The sequence below is a fragment of the Apaloderma vittatum genome, unplaced genomic scaffold (genome assembly GCF_000703405.1).
Source record: "Apaloderma vittatum isolate BGI_N311 unplaced genomic scaffold, ASM70340v1 scaffold25339, whole genome shotgun sequence".
Classification (NCBI taxonomy): Eukaryota; Metazoa; Chordata; class Aves; order Trogoniformes; family Trogonidae; genus Apaloderma; species Apaloderma vittatum.
In genome coordinates this window covers 18,447-38,515 of record NW_009736260.1, presented here as the reverse complement: position 1 = coordinate 38,515, position 20,069 = coordinate 18,447, and the positions used below count along the sequence as shown (strand labels likewise).

Below are 20,069 nucleotides of genomic sequence, written 5' to 3'. Positions count from 1 at the left end.
TGCTATGCCTATGGAAAGCTATGAATATTTCTCTTATAGTGAAGGACATTCTGATTTGATGCCTAAGGGACTGTCAAACAAAAGGTTTTTTCCATAAACATAGTTCTGTGACATCACTGTCTACTCTTAATATGTTGACTCTTTGGCAAGCCCCAGACATTGACTTGCCCTTAGTGCGGTCCGTGCAGTACAGCCCTAACGGGCTTGAGGACGAGTTGAATATGGAAAAGCTCACTTACAGTGATGGTGGTGTCCTTTTTGCCCTTATGTGACGAAGCCACAACAGCCAGGTACTGAATGACCTTTTTAGTGTTTTCTGTCTTGCCAGCACCAGATTCACCTCTGAGGAGAAAGAAAATAACACAAAAGAAGGTAGGTAAACAGTGGACTCCTTCTGCTATGTGATATATTTAGAGTATAAAAACAGGACTGGAAACTGCCCGGCTCAGTATTTACCCCCAAAACCATCTCTCCAAATCCACCTGACTTCAGCACACAAAGAATGTGTTATCAGAGCTATATCTCTGTCCTGTTACTATTTTGACTGGACATTGGGCCATTTAAGGCGATTCTGAAACACGGTGCATTTTTGAACGGCAATTTATCTTGCTTTGGCAGCATCTGAAGGTTTATGAGAAGTGGAGCTGGCAGGGAATCTTCTTCCTTTTTAAGACCAAAAAATACAACGTTAACTATGATGTGGTACAGCAGTAAGAAAAGACATCAGCAGTAATGCAATAGTTTTCTCTTCTGCAACTCTAGCATTAAAGTACACTAACAGTTCATATCAGTGCTAGAGAAAAAGCGAATAATCCTGCCTCATTTGAACTCCGTGTTCAAACGCTCCTTGACTTCAGTGGGGCCAGAGCTGGGACTGCCTGAGATGTCCCTGCTAACAGGGCAGCAAGGGACAGCTCGGGTGGGGAGATATCCAGACAGCAAGTTGGCATCCCGGCTGTGCTCCGTGCGCTCTTCCTTGGGAAGCAGGAAGACAGTGGTAACTTTTCACCTCCTGGAGGACTTCCAGGCTTAAGTTTATTTACAACTCCTAAGCCATCTCTTAAAGTAAAATAGTGGTTTTCAGAATATAGGTACAAGGGCCAGGTTTATGTAGTCTTTTCTCAGAACAACACTTCCAGCCTATTTTTTCCTCTGTAAGAGGTACATTGCATTGTTTCACATCTTCTAGATATCTTTGGCTCTGATGATTATATAGACAAAAATGTTTTTATACTGTCCTATCTCAGCAATCAAACAGGGCATCGAAGCAGGTGTGGGTATAGTAAAGTAGTTCTTTCAGCTGTATCAAGCAAGTGCTGTGAGGAGGGCAACAGTCTAAATCTAAGTGGAACCTCTTTCTCTTTGGATTTAAACTGAAATGTGTTTTAAAATAAAAAGAACAATACATCCAACAATCCCATGGATATTTGTCAGCTCTTTTGAAGCTGCAGCTGTTTAGCTGGATCCATTACAGTTCTGCCTCTTTTCCTAATTAGGAAATACAAGAGTTAATTTTCTCTACCAAGTGACCAGTGATAAATGAACATGAAAAATATGGGCAGGACTTTCAAGATGGGATGACATTGATGTAAACCTTAGGAAACCAGAAACAATTCCTGCCTGAGGTACGACACCATGAGAAGTGTTTCTTCTGGCTTTTAGAGTTTTAACCAGAAATAACTGAGATGAATATGCTTCTTTTCACAAGACCTGGGTTAATTTGCACAGTTTAGAAATTGGATTCATCTCTGCCTGGGCTTCAGTGCTAAAATATTTCCATGTTTTATTGATAAAAATTAAGTGTCCTGGGAACAATCCCAAACCAAGCACACCAATTTGAAGACATATGCATACAAAGTTTTCAAATAAATTTACCTTACAATTTTGTTTCTTTGGAAAAAAAATAAAAAAAGAACTTACTTCAAACAAACCCTGGGCTTTGAACTATTCTATTTTATTAAAGGTTATTTGTAGTTCATCACTGCAAGAATTGCATTTCCTTTCTCCCAGGGCAACAGTGCCCATCATTTGGCTTTCCCTTGAATCCCTATGAGTATTACCATATATGGCATCATTTTGCTTGTAATTATCCTACCATACTGTAATGCTTAAGTTACTTAACATTTTGTTCTGTGCTTCCACCCCTTAACTCTTTGCTCCTGCACGGGCTGAGTTTTTTCCTATTTTCTGCAGATAAACTTTGAGGCTTTATCTTCCTTTTGAAGTGGACAATAAAAAGTTATTCAACATGAAATGGAAATGCTTCAACATAAAATGGAAAACAATCAGGATCTCAGAAACTACAAGTAGAAAAAAAAATCTCCAAGGTCAGCAAGCAACAAAGAGTAATGTCCATAGCTGATGAATACATCTGGGTTTTCAACACATCAGATAATTTTTAAACATCCATGACAATAGAAAGGTCTGATAAACAAGCATCCAGTAAACAACATTACTAGCCCTCACACTCTGAAGGGTGCAGCACAGCTGTATGACAATGTCTAGATTTCATCTCAGTGATAAGGTACCATGTGTTTGAAAACTAACTAGTGAGGAGAAATGGCTAGATTGGGTTCAATGCCTCTAAATATTGAGAATCCTACAACAGAAAAGACCCAGGAGGAGGAGAGCATGTGAATCTCTTAGTTTCCTTCACAGGTGAATGAAATTCTTCCTAGAATTATTGAACTGCAATAGAATTCATCATGCTGGTTTTTTTCTCTGCATCTGCCTTGAAGTACCATCATTTCTGGGGTGGCAGAAACAACTTCATGGTGAGGTAGTATGAGGAATTCACCTGTTTTAAATTCTGCATGCTCTCTTTTGAGCTTAGTGACTGATTTTTTTAAAATAGATCTTTTTCTTGCAAGCATCTTTCAGTGATTTTGTCATGGACCATATACAGTGGGGCTTCTCTCAGGAAGCATTTGCTCCTCACTTCTGAGTGCCCTTTTTCCTCAGTCTTTACCCTTAAATTATATTCCACAGTGGATGTTCACACAGAATCACAGAATGTTAGGGCTTGGAAGGGACCTCAAAAGATCGTCTAGTAAACCCCGTTACCAATGTCCTAATCATAATCTTTTAGGAGTAGACTCATCATTTGTTTAACTGAAGCATCTAAAATCATTCTTGTTGCCTGCCGTACGTTGAGGCAGCACATTTACTGCCAGTGCTGTTTTTTGTGCCCGACTCAGATGTGCAACACTAAAAAATAAAGCAGGTCCCATTGCACAGTTCTGATCAGTCCAACAGCAGTACTTTATCTGCTTCACATACATGCTTTCCTCCTGAGAAGCATCTTGCCTTTCCCAAAACAGAAGGGTTCACTACGCTTACAGGCTGGCTCCGTTAAAAACACTACTCTCACATTGTGTGGTATAGTTTAAATTTATCCTCCCCTCACTTCTTGCTAGGCATTGTTTTAGGAACCCATTAGAGGATTTAGAGCACTTAAGCTCGTATATGTAGTACTCAGCTAAAACAGATATTGTGTACCACATGAGCTACTAAATCCTCCATGACTCCATTACCTTCACCTTAAATGAAAGTTATCCGTATTAGAGTAGGTTTCCAAATTAGGACAAGGTGAGACTAGCAAGTTGGCCCCACTGTTGTGGGGTGAGCCTGTGGTGTAGCTAGGATACTTGTACAGTTGGGTGTAACTGGGAAAAATCAGTTTAAAATGTGTATTATTTTTGTTGAAAATTTGAAAGCTTTCTATATTGATAAGACTTAGCTTAATTCCGCTTTTGGAAACACCTAAAAAGTAACAGCAGAATTTATTTTCAGCATTTGTTTCAGTAAGCAATGAACCACAAAAATTGACCGTTCACACATCTCTTAATCTGGCTCTGCTGGCACTGCGGGAAGCCTCTGTGCACAGAGCAGTCAATGAGGTGCTCTAAATCACATTAGGGCTTGGCAGGATGAGATGTGCAAAGATAATGAAAATCTTTGTCCTAGACCAGCTGTACCCCGCTAGAGACCTGTCTCAGAAGGCAGCCTGCCGATCCTTCTGGTTTGCTTATAAAAAAATTCCCCAAAGAGACTGATCTGGTTCAGCACCAAGCTCCGCCCCAGGTCTAAAGCTACACAAGATATCTATGTGGGAGAAGGGCCAGGCAGTAACGCTTGCCAGCTCCAGCCTTTGAGATTTAGTGAGCTGGGAAAGAAAAGAGTTTAGCTCTCTCGCAGAGGAGTCTTTCGACTAATGGGGCTCTGCAGTTTAAGGATGTTCTGCGTGACTCTGCTTCTAGACACGTGTCAGGGCAGAAAGTGGGCTCAAGTCCCGTGGCTGAGTGAGGCTCTAGAGAGTTTGGCCAAAAAGAGAGAGGGGAGGAAAGGGAAAAGGGCAGGATGGTCACTGCCTCGTCCAATATTTTGTCTGTTACTGTATCGGATTCAGTGGAAATAGAACCCTGCTGCCATATGTTTTCAAACTAAATACATGTATATAAAAAAATAAAAGGTAACGAAAATGTATTTGATTGTGTGTACAAATCAAGTGTTTAACAAGCATTGGTTTTCCCAGGCTCCACATTACCCCAAATATTCAGCATTTTTTTCTCATTGATTTAAGGGGTTATTTTGTTTAACTGAAACTTGTATGCTGTCCTTTTAGACACATCTACTTTCTAGAAAATATTCTAACCCCTCTTTGCTGGAAGTAGCTAAAATATGATAACCCCAAGATCAGACAGGTTTAAGAGGAGATCTTTAAAACACTCATGTGCTTAGCTATGCAAATAAGCACCTGTGGACTTTTTAGTGAAAAACTCTTTGAAAACTCCGAGAGAATCCACCTGTATCTTTAGAAATCAAACAACATAAAGGCCAGAAATTTCCTGTGAGGAGACTTACATTGAAAGAAGCTCAGAAAGTCACAAGCCTGTTCACTAGCCGTTGCCTAGTGCAATTCATGCTGAATTGCTGATGTACCGAGGCTGCTCAGGTCTCTGAGTAACTGAATAGATTTCTTGGGATTTTTTCCTCCAGCAACATGTAGTGTGCTGGTAATAACAGACCAGCATGGTGTTTGCAAGAGTGAATACAGAGTGTTTCGTGGCCAGCTCAGATGTCAAAGAAGGGGAACTGCAGTGGGGGAGGCCTAAGCTCAGGCAGGAATTTCAGGGAATCCCAGTAGCCAGGGAGAGCAATGAAAGCTGCCCAGAACAGTACAGGGACCAAAACACAGGGATGGAAAAGTCCCAATTGCCTTCCTTTTCAGACACATAAAATAATATTTCATGCCTTTAGTGCAATATTGTATATTTATTATATGTGTTACATTACATTATGTTATGTTACAGAATCATAGAATGATTTGAGTTGAAAGGGGCCTCAAAGATCACCTAGTATCCAGCTCCCCTGCCGTGGCAGCGACATCTTGTTGGGCTCTTCTCCCAGGAAACTAGTGACAGGATGAGAGGGCATGGTCTGAAACTGCGTCAGGGAAGGTTTAGGTTGGATCTCAGGAAGCCCTTCCTCACCGAGAGGGTGCTCAGGCACTGGGATGCACTGCCCAGGGAAGGGGTGGAGTCACCGACACTGGAGGGGTTTAAGGAGAGGCTGGATGTGGCACTCAGTGCCATGGTCTGGCTGATATGATGGTGTTGGGTCAGGCTGGACTTCATGATCTCAGAGGTCTTTTCCAGCCTCAACAATTCTGTGATTCTGTGATCTCCCTCTAGATCAGGTTGCTCAAGCCTCCATGCAACTTGGCCTTGAACACTTCCAGGGGTGGAGCAGCCACAGCTTCCCTGGGCAACCTGTCCCACTGTCTTGCCACCCTCAGCGTAAAGAACTTCTTCCTCATATCTACTCTAAGCCTATCCTCTGCCAGCTTCCACCCATTGCCCCTCATCTTATCATTATAGGCCCTTGTAAAAAGTCCCTCCCCAGCCTTCTTATGGGCACCCTTAAGGTGCTGGAAGGCCACTATAAGGTCTCCCCGAAGCCTTTTCTTTTCCAGGCTGTTCTGTTCTGATAATGCAGGCACTGATATATTAGTTAGTAAGCACAGCCATGGTATACAGTTTCTTATGTTCCAGAGAACACTTTTGAAAATGTGTATCATAGGATGTGGGGTTTTAAGGCTGACTGTAAAGTGGCAGAGAGCAGCTGGCAGGGCATGACATGGGAGGATGTTCAGCGACGCCATCCATGGGAAGGAGCTAACAGTGGGAAGGGTGTGCACAGAGGAGAGCAGATCAAAGGCAATGTGTGAGTGTAGTTGTTAATAAAATATAGAGGAAGTAATGAAATCTAGGAAAGATGAGGAATTCTGAGGAAGCAGTAGAACTCATGAGCATTTGAGACAGATGGAGCATTTTAAACATACCACAGTTAATGACACAAAGGCTAGGGATTGAAAAAGAATGCAAACAATACTTAACCACATGAGTGTAGGTTCAATGAGCTGAGGGTGAAGATCCGAGAACGGGTGTATTTATACTCAGAAACACGGAATCATGCCTAGTTCTCAGATCTTGGCCCCTGCCTATGCCCCAACAGCATTTCACAGGCCTTTGGTTTCCAGGTGAGTTCTACTAGCAATGGAATGAATTTGCAGGAGTAGTACCAAGTGGACAGCACAGAGTACTTAAAAATAGTGCACTACTTCTGCTTGCATTTTGACACCTGTATTTTGGCTCTTCTGCTGAATTCCCGTAAGGTAAATAGCAAAATGTTATTTGTGGGAGATAGGTAGCAGTAAGTGGTAGAATGCAGGAGTGTACACTGAAGCATCGCTAAACATAAGTGAGTTGTTAGCAGCACCCATGACTACTTATATATGAATCCTTACAGCTAGATTTTTTACAGTTTAGGTACCAGGCCTTGAAAAATTTGAGACTGTAACTATTTAGAGAGAAGATCCCAGTTAATCAATGCCATGAAGTCTTCAGCTAACGTTGCATATTTTAGACAAAAAGACTATGTGTTAGAATTTTTAGCAATCGTATGAAATAATGCAAATTTCTTCCACCTGACAACTGCCCAGCTGAAAGCCAAGTGAACTTTTTCCTTTCTATACAGCCAGCTAAGGCCGACAAGGATGATAAACCAGCAGTGCCATTATCATTGTGCGCATTAGCGTTAGCTTGACTGATCTTTTTGGTTTAAAAGATGTGTGAGGACTGTTTTAAGCTATGAGTCATGATGTCATCTAACATAGAGCAGTTACTCTATCTCAGAAAGTCAATTAAAAAAATAAATCTGTGGATTAAAGACTTCCTATGACAGTGATACCTGCTTTTTATCTAACCAACAGGTAGATCTACTGGAATAGATTTAGGGCTGAAGTTCAGGCTTACTGAAGGTGAGGCGAATATGTCTGTTCCATCAGAATTTGAATCCATTTTGAACAAAGAAAGACATTAAAATATTGAGAGATACTAAAACATATTAGTTTACTTACGTGCACAGGATAGACTGGTCCTCTCGATCTGTGAATAAAGAAAAAAACCCATTAATTACGGAAAACGGCTATCATGACAGAAGGACTTTTATTTTTAAGGATTTACCTTGAACAGCCTAGACCTTCCAAAATCTGGCAATCCATGATTAGTCAAAAGTACTGGGTTCACATCTTATTTAATTTGCCCTTGCATTTAAATAACCATCTCTAATGGAAATATTTTGTACAAAAAATGAACAAAAGGTTAAGAGTTCAACAATATTTTTTGTAAATTCCATTAGAGATGAACTGTAATGAGGACAGCAAAAGATCAGGCTCTCTATAAGAAGATTATAACTGAAAATTTCAAACCTGAAACTCAAGTTTTTACTGTGCTTATGAAGTATGTCTTGAGAGAAAGTCTGGACAGATAAGGCATCAAAACCGAAAATGTTTTAAGCTGGTCATGCAAAGCTTCGAATTTTGAAAGCAGAGTAGGTCAGATACCTGAATAATGTACTCTTTATTTCAGACTGAGGGATAACTTTTATCAAGAGGGCAGTAAGATAAAACAAGTATCTTGTTGACACATTTTACCAGAATGTGTCAACAAGTACATAAGTATTCGTCATACTTTTTACTATGAACAGGACCATTGAACACATTTTGGATCAAGATTTATAAAAGATTTACAAAATCTCCATTTCTGCTGTGTGAGGCCTGTAAGAGTTTTCTGCTGTAGGAAGGTTTAGAATTATATCCCAGCTCCATAACCTGCTCTTGCAGCGTTCCTCTCTGGTTATGCTTTTGGAGTCAGAGTTTCTCTTTATCTTCAGAAATTTTGCACAGAATTTCCTACCAGAAGGCTGATCTCAGGCTAAGATCTCTAGGACATGATGGACAATGAACACCTACTGGGTTTCATAATGTGCTCCACAACGCTAGACTATTTTGTAAAGCTACGCTAAAGCAAGATTTCTAGCAAAGTCTGTGGTGATGGGAGCCTTTACAGTTTTCCCTCTATGCAAAGATGCATGATTAGCATGTTTGCTGTGGTCAGTTCTGAAACAGAACAATTTATTTTTTTTTCACTGTGGCAATGGTCAAATGCTGGGACAGGTTGCCCAGAGAGGTGTCATATCTCCACCCCTGGAGCTATTTGGGGGTAGCCTTGAACAGGGCTCTGAGCAACCCGCCCTGGTGTTGCAGGTGGCCCCTCTTCGAGCGAGGCTGCCACAGACTGCTTTGTACAGGCTGCAGAAAAATCTCCTGACTTAGGATAATAAATTCCCAGGCAGGTCAAATATATTTTTGAAAAGTGTGCATACTTGACAAGTCTGAGGCTTGAGGCAAATAATTAAGGCAGAAGCAAGTGTTTCTGTATGGTTTGGCATTGTTTCTTGGGTGCAGAGCTAGCGTGAGTCCAGTGGAGCCTCTGTCAGAGGTTAAGACACGAACTCCTCCCTCCTTTTATTCAGTGTGTGGGGTGACTTACAGGGCTACCTATCTGATTGCTTGCCCCTGTTGCTGACCCTGTATGTAATAAATACCATGAGATAAACAAGCTTTCTGTACTGGGTAAAGATAATGGAGATAAATTCAACTATTAAGCTTGCAAGTTGTAATTGCTGCCTGGAACACAGCCAGTCTAGGAAAAGCCTTAGAGGATTCTGCTGTGGCTTGTATTGATATTAAGCAAGTGTTTTACTCCCAGGTCCTCAATAGCTATAACATTAACTGCTTTATTGATCACTCACACAGCAAATGGTGCCTATTTGCTGCTTTGTTCAGTAAATTAGTGCAAAATGACTCATTATGTTTCTGTTGGAGATATTTGTCAGCAATCGGCATGGCAGGACTCTTCCAAATCTACATTTGGGAGGAGAGGAGCTGTAAGCTGTGTTTATTTTTCACTGCAGGATACGAGCTAGGCTTTCTTTTAAGTTAAAAAAGTGAGAACACAGTAGAAGTTTTGCTAAAAATACACTGTTGTGTAAATAGAAACTATGGACATATATTGATATTGCATCACAAACCCATAAATACCATAAAGAAAATAAAAGTGACTTCTTGATAGAGTTGCCAGTGGAATTTCTGAGCTCAGGGAGCATTAGACAAAGTTGGTCTCCTCCAGGCCAAGTATTTTCTCACTACTCTTTGCTGCCCGTTGCTTCCCTTCTTTAGCTCCCCAGTAAGTTAAAAACCCCTCCTGAAAGTGTCTCCTGAACTGGCTCACCACAGGGCTTTGTGTGAGTGTGTGTGTATGGGCAGCTTTGCTGAAATGTAAGAGCAGAAGGACTGTGAAGGTCGGTGAAATGGAGGGAATGGTGGGTCTTTGGCCCTGGAAGGACTCAAGCTGAAAGCAGGAACTGCTGGGTGGCTGCTGGCTCTCAGAGGATGCCTTCTGGTGAAGCAGCACTTTGTGGCTCTAACTGACAGCAATTTGTTTGAGGGCTCTTGGAAGTTCTTCGGGGGAAAACAAAAATTATTTATTTGCTTTCAGGTTTCTCTCATAGTCTGAAAGGTTTCCAGGATTAAACCTATGCAATTTGCCTTTTCACAGGTGAACAACCTCACGGCATCCTTGCAAGCTTCTCCCTAGGTCACTGGACTTATCCCCAACTTCCCTCGTGTTTGGCAGCCGTATGAAGTGTCGGAGCTTTCAGCCCTGCTCAGCCTGTCCTGCAAAACCTCGTGCTGACAGACTGTCCTATGCACGCTTATGGCGGGAGAATTCCAGATGTTACTCTATGTCTGTCATCGATACTAACAAATTACAAAAGCAAAGATGAAACGTATCAAGACATCTAATCCTGTTCTGTTGTGACTTGAGCTGCAAATGCTGGTCTCATTTACTTTCAAGGGCTCTCCCGTTGGATTCTCCTATTTCTGTTCTGGAATAGTTTGTTCTATATAGAAAGGACTGTGCCCTATTTTGGTAGTCTGCAACTTTATGTGGGTAGATCTATCAGAAGAGAATGACTTGGATAAATAAAACTCCTTAAGCATAATTTCTGGGGCTTAAAAAGCAACAAAATAAAATATGTCTTTTAGATTCCAATATCTCTTTGGCTAATGGCTTTCTAAGAATTTTGACGCTACCTGGAAGACTATCATATCCACCCCCTGTATGTCTATAAGAGATGTTCTGGACATTTTTCATCTTTCTCCTCAATTTTTAGTAGCCTGGCGATCTACATTTACATTCTAAACCTCACCAGCTTTCCTAAACATGCAGTTGACTTTCTTTTTCTGGAATCTGCTTGTTTTTTTTCACCTAACACCTCCAGATTGCTTTTAAGAATCATATGCCTCTCTGTTCTTGATAGACCAGCTAGCTCTGCTTAATCACAAACAAAATCAGACGGTTTATCACAATGAAGCAGCAAGTTGGCAGTGTTACCATAAAAGGAAAAAAAACAGACTGAAACCATGTTCCAACACTCGCTTACTGCTTCTTTACATTTGTTAATAACTACACTGCCTAAAGGGGACATTTCTGTACAGTCCTGCTAAGGACACAGTAAACAGATGGCTTTTCACAGCACCCTCCTCTTCTAAGATCTTGGGAACTGTGTTTCCCTCCCATACCTCCCAGTAACTACAGGTTGTTTGTTTTTCCATCCTTAACTCAAGCCTGCATAAAAATGGCTTTGCAGAAAATAGATAACCTTCCTGAATTTGCAGAAAGCTGTAATATATCTTCTCCATGATGATTTATTGCCAGGGAACTTAATAGAACCTTAATCATCCATATGAACTACTGCTACATGACATGACTTTTCACATTTTGTATTGTTTATCACTTATTTGCTGTTCGCTGCGTGCAGGAAAGATGGCAGAAGGTAGCAGAATTACTCATCTTTACTAGATTGGAGTCTCAGCTCCATCATCTCTGGAAGCTGGCAGTGCCACAAGGAGTCATCCAGCCACCTCCAGGTGCTCTTCCCTGGCCTGCACTGCCCGCTCCTTGCTGCTGGGACCAGCCCTCACACAGCCACACTGTGCACCAGGAGGGGTTGACCCACCTTAAAACTAATTCAGCAAAATGCAAGGGCTGTTTTTCACCTGGAAGACTTTTTTGTTGTGACTGCGTGAAGACTGATGCTGGCAATGCAAGAGTTGGAACAGGGATCAAGCCCCACATGCAGCAGCTGCGCCACTGGGGAGCTACTGCGTCCGAAACACAGGAGAGGGAGATGAGTGCAGAAGCACAGGGTGCTATTTTATGATTGCAGTCTCTAAGTGTAGTGGTAGTCAGTAGCTTGCCTATAAAGACAATAAGTAGGGCCCAGTTCAGCATAGTAACTCCTGGGGGCAGATACACGCACAAAATGCTCTCCTGGAACATTACATTCTCTTAGTCTTTCAGATTAAAGAAAATTAAAGAGGATAAACTTTATTCTTGTTCTGGCTAGAGATGAGCATCAGTGACTGTGCCTGGGCAACGATCATACTGCACTAGTGACGTGGCAATCAGTAGATTCAACAAGACATCTAGCACCCCAGTTTGAGCATAAGACAGCATGACTGTGATTTGTAAAAGGGTTTTAGATGCTCAGAACCACTTGAAACAAGTGGAAATTTTATCTCTGCCCAGCCAACATCTATGTTAATTCCTGTGTCCTGTGAGATGTCAGCTTTCCTGTGTATTTGGAAGAAAGTCCAATTATCTGATTTCTGTTAACCGTGGCTAAGTGTTATTACCAGAACAACTTCGATGGGACTTAAACACCATCCCTAATGAACACATTAACTAAGTAAGTCCCTAAAGCAGAGGAAGAGCACAGTGTGCACAGCTCATATTTTTTTGCTAGATGTTTGTGCCAACAGAGGAGAGGGTGAGAAGGTGAAGGGCTGTGATTCCCAGATGATGAGCCTGCAATAGGACCAGCAATTTGCAGACACTGAGGCTTGATTCACCAAAAGATAAAGGTTCCCCGAGACATCTGAATAAGCTGATGCACTTGGCCAAGTGGCCTTGGTCATGAAGTACCAGAATGTAATTCTTCAGTCTGATGAATCTAAGATACATTTTACTTTGGCAAGAGGAAACTATGCAAGTTTCCCAGATAAGGAGCAATGCTGACATTTCACAAGCAAAACATTCAGTGCCCTGGTCCATGTTTATGAGTAAGAACTTTTGTTTATATTCCCTTTGCAAACGCGCTTAAAAAAAAAAAAAAGATGAAGCTCTCTCTGCTCTCTCTGTCTATAAGAGTTGCATGCACACACACACAAAATCGCGTTGACGCCCACTTTGACCACTCCAACGTGAATATAATTTGGCCGAGTAACGAGAGTTATTTTGAGGCTTGGTTTTAGTTTTATGCACAAAACGTGGGTATATTTTTACAAACAAAAGCACAGCTTTAAAACCAGCTGGGGCCCTCCTCAGGGATGGAGAAACTCCAAAATGGCATGTGCAAGTAAAGCATGGGTGTCCTGAGCTTGTGACGCAAGCTCTCGTGGGACTGCTCCCCCGCTGTCATGCCAGCTGTGTGTGGTTAGGATGGGCAGTGGTGGAAGAGCATTCTCTCAAAGGTTCAGTTGATGATCTCTTCCCTCCTCTTTCTGCTTACTCTCCCCCTCCTCTCTGCTGTGAGGAAGAATGCCGTGCAAAGAGGGCACACGAGTAACAAGGCAAGAAGCTTCTCCAAGAGCTGGTTGGGCTAGGAAATCGTTAAAAGCACCAGAAAGTGAATAGAAAGAAGCATGCACTCCTGCTGCCTCCTCCTCCCAGCACCCAGCCTGGCAGTCACAGCTGAACCCAGACTACACTGGGTGCAATTAATGACCACAGCGAAGGCCCAGCCAGCTCCAGTGGCTTCCCTGCTCCTTGGGAGGGCATGTTAGGACGGGCAGGAGACAGTGAGAAGAAAGGTGCAAGAGGTCTGTATGCTGCTGGGATCAGGCTGATCTGTGCTAATACCAGTTTCATGTTAAGCAGAAAACTCACGCACTGTCAGGCCAAACCAATTCTTGTGTTTCAGCATAGTCTGTAGTATTATGGGTTTTTTCCCCTTTCCTGCAGATAGCTTGTAGCCCTTTCCTAGTTGTTTCCCCCGTCCCATTTTTAGGGCCGGTAGCAGTATTCTGCACAGCTGAATAAGAATGCTGCTAATGACCTGCAAGAGCCAGAAGCTTTCTTGCAGAGCTCCCCTGTGAGGCTTGCTGCTGATTAAATACAGGACCCAAGGAAAGAAACCTGCTCTGACTTCAGCGCCTGCCTGGAGCCCTGGACTGTGCTGGATGCAGAGCCCAGAGTTCTGAGAGATGATCTGGAAGACAGACACGTGACCACGCCTTGGTGGGATGAGCTTATGCCAAGTAAGTTTCTTATAACTGTGGTTATGTTAAAAATTATATTTACTGAATGAAGTTATTTTAAAAGCACCTGCATCCTCAGTCCTAAGCATATTTTACAGCTGGTTTTCATGAATATCTCTGCCACTACAGTATGGAGGAATGTCTGTTTTCAGGATGTCTTTTATTGTTGCTTTATTGATCCTCCTTCTCTGCTGCACTGTAGCTTCTGTGCCTTCTAGGATGCACTCAAATAAAGGAACTGAAATAGCTCTGGCAAAGAAGGTCACATAAGCCATAGGAAGAAAAAAGTTTACTATTGTAAGCCAGTTCCACCTAGTTCTGTGTGTTTAGAGTTGAATTAACTATATTTCAAACACTCTAAAAATGTCAGATTCTAGAGTCAGGAACCTTAATTGTAATTAGGTAATCATTTTAAGTAAATAATCTTCAGGTGTTTAATCTTTAGAAATTCTAAGGATTTTTTACTCTGGATTATTTGTCTGGATTATAACCAACTGTTAACATTGCAGTTGGTACATATGAGTACTCGGGACTTGTTTAGGGAAAAAACAACTGTTTTGATGCCTTTGTTATCAGTTGCCATTGGGACTTGTGTGCATTATATATTGCTCGTACCAAAATGATAGGGCTTTGGCTGGTATTTTCAGTGAAAAGGAGTCTGCCTTCTGTTGGGCAATTATACTTCTGTGGATTCGATGGCCCAGCACACATATATATAAGATGATCTTTTTTTCGTTGTACGAAATGACTTTGTCTGGTTTAAATCTTGGTTTAGAAAATAGCAATTAACCATGACATACCCAGGTGACTGCTTGTAACTTGTGGTAATTCAGCAGGTTCCTATTTCAAGTAGGGTGAGTACAGGAGCACTGCAGTCCTAGTGATACGATGTGCTGAGCACCTGCAGGAATACTGGGTAATTTAAATTTGTGTAGTTGGATGAAGTGCACAGTGGTTTTGAGTAGACTGGTTTCTCTGAAACCATCGCTCTTCTGTGTGTGTATCACAGGATCACAGAATGTTGGGGGCTGGAAGGGACCTCAAAAGATCATCCAGTCCAGCCCCCCTGCCAGAGCAGGATCACCTGTGTATGTATGTAAATATTACAAATCAATACCAGGTCCTAATCTAACTGCTCAAATGCAATTTTGAGATGCTGTTTGTTGTTTTCGCCAGTCAGAGTTAACCCCCTAAATCCTTAATCTCCAAACTGGGAAGGTCTAAACTTTAGGACCAAGCTTGTGAACCTTGCTGAGGTGAATTTCTGCAGGATCAGGCTCCTAATGACGACGCTTAAATTCCAAAGTGTTCTGTAGAGCCCTGATTTCCTGGAGCATCTGAGGTCGCTGCAAGATGGCAACCAGCCACATCCCCTTAGTCTATAGGTGCTGCAGCCTCAGACATTCATCACTGTAGCTTTTTCATCCCTAAATGACAGGTTTCTTGTTTCCTTAGAGCAAAACCCCCTCAGTCTGTCAGAAGTGACTGCAGAAGGAGAACACTGAGTATCAAAGGTTTCGTTTGTACCATTTGGGGCCTGACTGCTTTCTCATTGCTGCTCATTACCGTTACTGTTAGAAGACAGCCCATCTCGGCTCAGTGCTCCGAAGTGTTAGGCCATAATGAAAGTAGCCTCAAAACATTATTTGAATTTGCTTTGCTAGGGCAGAGAGAGAGGGGAGCGACGCAGGCAGATCCAGCGGCGCTCGCAGCTAACTTTGGAATAGTCTCCCTGGTGGAGAGGGAGCATTTTCCATGCCCGTATTTGCCAAAACTATTTGCTTGACTTTGAAACCTTCCCACATGCCTCGACACAGATGGGTAAAAGGATTGTTTTTCCTTTTTGAGTCACAGTGTTTGTGGACTGCTGTTCCTGCCAAAGAATTCCTCTGAAACTTCTAGAAAGCCTGTGTCTCCCTCTGTAACAGATCTTTTCTGGCTGTGCTTCTTGCAGGAGCACATGTGGAGTTACAAGGTGTTTGCTCCCACCTTTGCGGGCAGCGACTTGTGCGAGCCGCAGCGCGGGGCTGCCCTACCTTGCAGCATGCTCCTGTAGGCTGTGTCCGCAATAGCGTAGATGTGGGGCGGCATCTCGTGCCTCTTCTTTCCCTTGTACATGTCAATAATCTTCTCTGAATAAATGGGCAGCTGTTTGTATGGATTTATCACAACGCAGAAGAGACCTGAATAAGTCTACAGAGAAATAAAATAAAATTAAAAAAAAAAGAAAATTAATATCATGTTCCATGTCTAGTGTGGGAAACACAGGTATCGGCTGGGTTGAGCTATTGGGGTTTTAGCAAATAACACTTGTCTGTTCTCCCTAGTGTAACAAGTTAAGCAGCAGTTTCTGATTGTATGTGTATGGGTGGTTTCCAAGTGTGAAAATACTTTCTAGCAGTTTGCCTATTAGAAATAAATTATGTGAATTTAGCAATCTGTAGAAACACCATGATCTGATGTTAGAGCTTCTTGACTTATTATTTTCAGTGCATAATGAATCACCTTTATCTGTAACGATGTAACAACTATAATAATTCATAATATTTCTTTACATGTCTGTTTTCGTATCAGAGTATCTACTCAAGCAGGTGTCAAGTTTTGTAAACTGAAATCCTAGGTGAGAAAATTGGATAGACCATAGAAGAAAGTTTTTAAAAAAAGGTTATGTATGTGAACACATTATAAAAATGAGATTGATAAGAGTCCTTAAAAAAAAAAGACTCAATTTCCAAATACATGTCTTTACAGAATAGTCATGCCTTCACATGACTATTTCTGTAGAAAAAAATAAGGCAAAAATGTGATTTCTGTTTACAGCTTAATGAAGGTCTTGATTTAAAAATGTATACATAAACAAACAAGAACACTGGCTACCAGCTGGTAGCTATTCATCCGGGTTCTGTTAGTTGTTGCGTTTTTGGTTTTCTGCTGGTTTCATTTTCCTTTGTTTCAGTATGCTTCAGCTATTGAACTGGAGCAGGAACGACAGCATATGATTAATAGATGGTGAGCCAGTTACTAAAAGTAAGAAATTTGCAAGGGTTTTTAATTTAAAAAAATTAAACCCCCAGAATAAAAAAAACCACTAAATTATGAGATTATATATAAAATTATATATAATTGCAGGGGTATTGTGATATTTAAGCCAGCCTATGGTTGTTAGTTGTAAAACCACGCCAGTTTTAAAAAAAAAAAAAAGAAGAAGAAATTATGCTCTTTCTGATTTAAGCATAAGTGGATTTGGACTTATTTCTTTTTTTTATTGCTATGCTCTGTGAATGAGTGCTTTGTGACGCGCAGCTGCTGCCCTGCCTGAGTCTCAGAGCTGTGCCCAAGGAGGGCTCGGGCTGCCTCGGTTCCGCTGAAGGAACCACTGCAGCGCAGGACTGTGAAATGGCAGCCGGGAGGCTTGGCTCCGGGCACAGGGATTTCCCTTTCCTGACCATAATAGGAAATGGCACACCACCATCTCGGCACAGCCTGAGCGCTTTATATGGTATTCAGCAAACACGGCGAGAGCACCCGTCAGTCTCCAGCAATGAGGAGCAGGTTGGGTGCTCCACGCTGGGCAGGAGAACATCTGGGGTGCTCTGGGTGTAGATGAGGACCTCTCCTACTGTTTCAGGTTGTGGCTGCATCACTGCAGTCTTGAGTACCATAACAAGAAAGTCAGGCTCAAGGTCTTCACCAGTTCTCAATATCCCCAAGCTAAAACCCTTGATGTGGAAGGCAGATAATTACTGTGCTGGATTTTCATTGACCCTGGAGTTCAGAATGGAACTCTGTGCTAAACGTGTCAAAAAGAACTGCAGTGCTGCTGGGACGATGTACAACTGACAGGTTTTTGTCCTACAATGACTGTCAAGGCCCTTAAGGAAGGGATAGCAAGGCCTTTTGTTCTGCAGAAGTAGTTTTACTCTATGCACTCAATTCATCATTCCCAACCAAGTAAAATAACAGAAGAGTAAATTTCCACTTCAGGAAATTATTTAGGCCTCCTTTCCCCAAAATTCCTAGGTGTTTGCCTGACTTGTGCTGTTTGCACACCCAGGCATGCATTAACATACCTTTGAAGAGAAAACTCCTCAAAGTTTTTAGAAAGGTGTGTTAATTTAAGGTTCTCAAAGAAGTGGGTTGTTAAGGAAGAGCAAAAGCCTGAGCTGAGGAAGTTCAGGAAACCCCATTTCTAACTGGACTGTGACTGGTACCGTCTCTCACCTGGGAGAAGTTGACCAAGACCTCTTCCTTTCACTGGTTATAGCTCTAGATATCTGCTTTGCAAGGGTTTGGGGAAAGCAGATTAATATATGTGATGTTTTGGAGGCTAGTGAGCCAGTTGGCTGAGCACGTGATTGAAAGAGCAGTGTGGATAAATCATTCTCTTTGGGCACAGTCTATCAAGAGAGGTGACCTCCAGCCGTACCTCCGTAAAGGGTCTGGCGGCAGAGCGTGACTTCAAGTATCTTAAGAATAGTGTCCACAGGAGTGCTGAGTTTGTGTATCCCTTCCACAGCTGCCACTCATGGGTATTTAAGAGAGAGAGGCCCAAATACACAAAACTGTGCTGTAAATGCCTAGCTTGGGGCAGTGGAATCCCACTTCTGGTAACAGCATGCATAAAGAGTTTTCTGCATTTAAGAAAGCATTTTGCACTCTTAGGTGAAGAGTAAATTAGTATTGCCTACGAATACAGTCACAGGAAACTTGATTCTACTCTCCGATTTGCAGAAGTTGCGTTGCTATTTTATTGATTTTTATATAATCATTTTTGGTCTAATTTCACAGCATTGCAGAATGTTTGGGGTTGGAAGCAAACTCAAAAGATCGTCTAGTCCAGCCCTCCTGCCAGAGCAGGATCACCCGGTGCAGGTCACACAGGAATACAACCAGGTGGATTCTGAGTTTGTGTGTGGATGAGGCAGATTCTGTTCGTTCTGAGCAATGCGAAACATGATTTAGCAGCAAAACATTTCTTGCCCTTCTTGATTATCTGTGATGAAGAAAAGGCCAGGGTGTTTTCTCAGTGTACTGTCACTCTGAATTTCTGCACTGAATCTTAATAATATCTAACATGCATGCAAGAGGCAAACAGTTAAATTTTTTCTTTTTTCAGCTACATTGACTTTTTTCTGTAGCAGAATTGGGAATCCCCATTTGCATCTGAGGTGCTGTAAAGGGGAAATGTTAAGGTCACATTTTCTTTGCATATGTGGGAGTTGGAGGGAGGCAACATAGGTATTATGTGGCAAATGTTTTTTACAGGTAGTTTTGCAATTGGATGAGGCCCAAATTCCTTTTAGATGCCCCCTATTTTCCTTAAAAGTTATAGCAGTATCTAGTAAGTGTAAGGCTGGACAGTTTTACACAGGTTTTAGTTACTGAAAATACTAATAACTTGTTGCAATACAAGTTAACTACTTCTTATAAAAAATAAGTTTTTTATAACTGTTAATTTTCTACCACCTAAAGTCTAATCTCTTGAGAAGGAAAACTTAATTTCTGATACACTTCCATATTTTTCTCCATGAAAAATTCTTTGATTTTTTACAACAATGCAGAACATTTTCAGAAAAAGTCTATTTTAGTAATTAATTCTGCAGCTTCTGAAATAACGACACATAGGTCCATGTTTTCACCCGCAAACTTAAAATCCAATAACCTCAAATACTAAAAAGGTGCAAAGTCTAGCTTCTTTCAGGAATCTTGGTGATGTGCATTTTAGTACATTCCTCAAGGAAAGATCTTGAGCTTATCTCTTTGAAGTTATGCGTGACAATTAAATAGCTCCTTTGTTGTACCATGTCTAACTCTTTTCTGCTTCGTTTCCGACTTTCAGGTTTACCATTCCTCATATTAATAATGAGACCTCAACTCCTGCTTCTAACACTTTGTTACTTAAGCTTTGCACTTTATTTCTCTCATCATTGGTCTGTCATGCAAGTAAAATTTTCATAGATTGAGACTGTAGATTACTTTTCTGCAGCACAGCCTGTGAAATCCAAGGCAACAGCTAAGTTTCATGGAAACTTTATTGGCTTTTTTACTGCTCAGTTTGATAACTGTTGTTGAAGATAGATTATGGAGTTATTAATGTCAAAATACACTTACGTTAATATACTTGTGGGGACTGGAAGTCTGAACTTGTCCCTAATTCACATGAACAGAGAGAAGATTTTAATTTGTCCAGACTTGTCTGATTTGCAAGTTGACCAACAAGCAGAGAATAAAGTTGTAGTGGATGCATGACTTCAGTTCAGTAACAGACTGGTACATATGAGTACTCTCACTTGAATTCTGGTGAGTTTATTCAAACATAAGGTTCTTCTCAAGCACCCAC

At 41.6% G+C, this 20,069-nt stretch overlaps 1 protein-coding gene across 3 annotated transcripts in view; it reads right to left on the bottom strand.

The window, feature by feature from the left end:
* MYH11 (myosin, heavy chain 11, smooth muscle) overlaps window positions 1-20,069 on the bottom strand; it is a 53,047-nt gene that overhangs the window by 32,146 nt on the left and 832 nt on the right. For all 3 annotated transcript variants that reach the window (XM_009876912.1, XM_009876913.1, XM_009876914.1), the window contains exons 2-4: window positions 15,766-15,922; window positions 7,421-7,448; window positions 240-342 (exon numbers count right to left, since the gene is read on the bottom strand). In XM_009876912.1, the coding sequence (XP_009875214.1) occupies window positions 240-342; window positions 7,421-7,448; window positions 15,766-15,922 (288 nt within the window). The remainder of the gene's footprint in view (window positions 1-239; window positions 343-7,420; window positions 7,449-15,765; window positions 15,923-20,069) is intronic.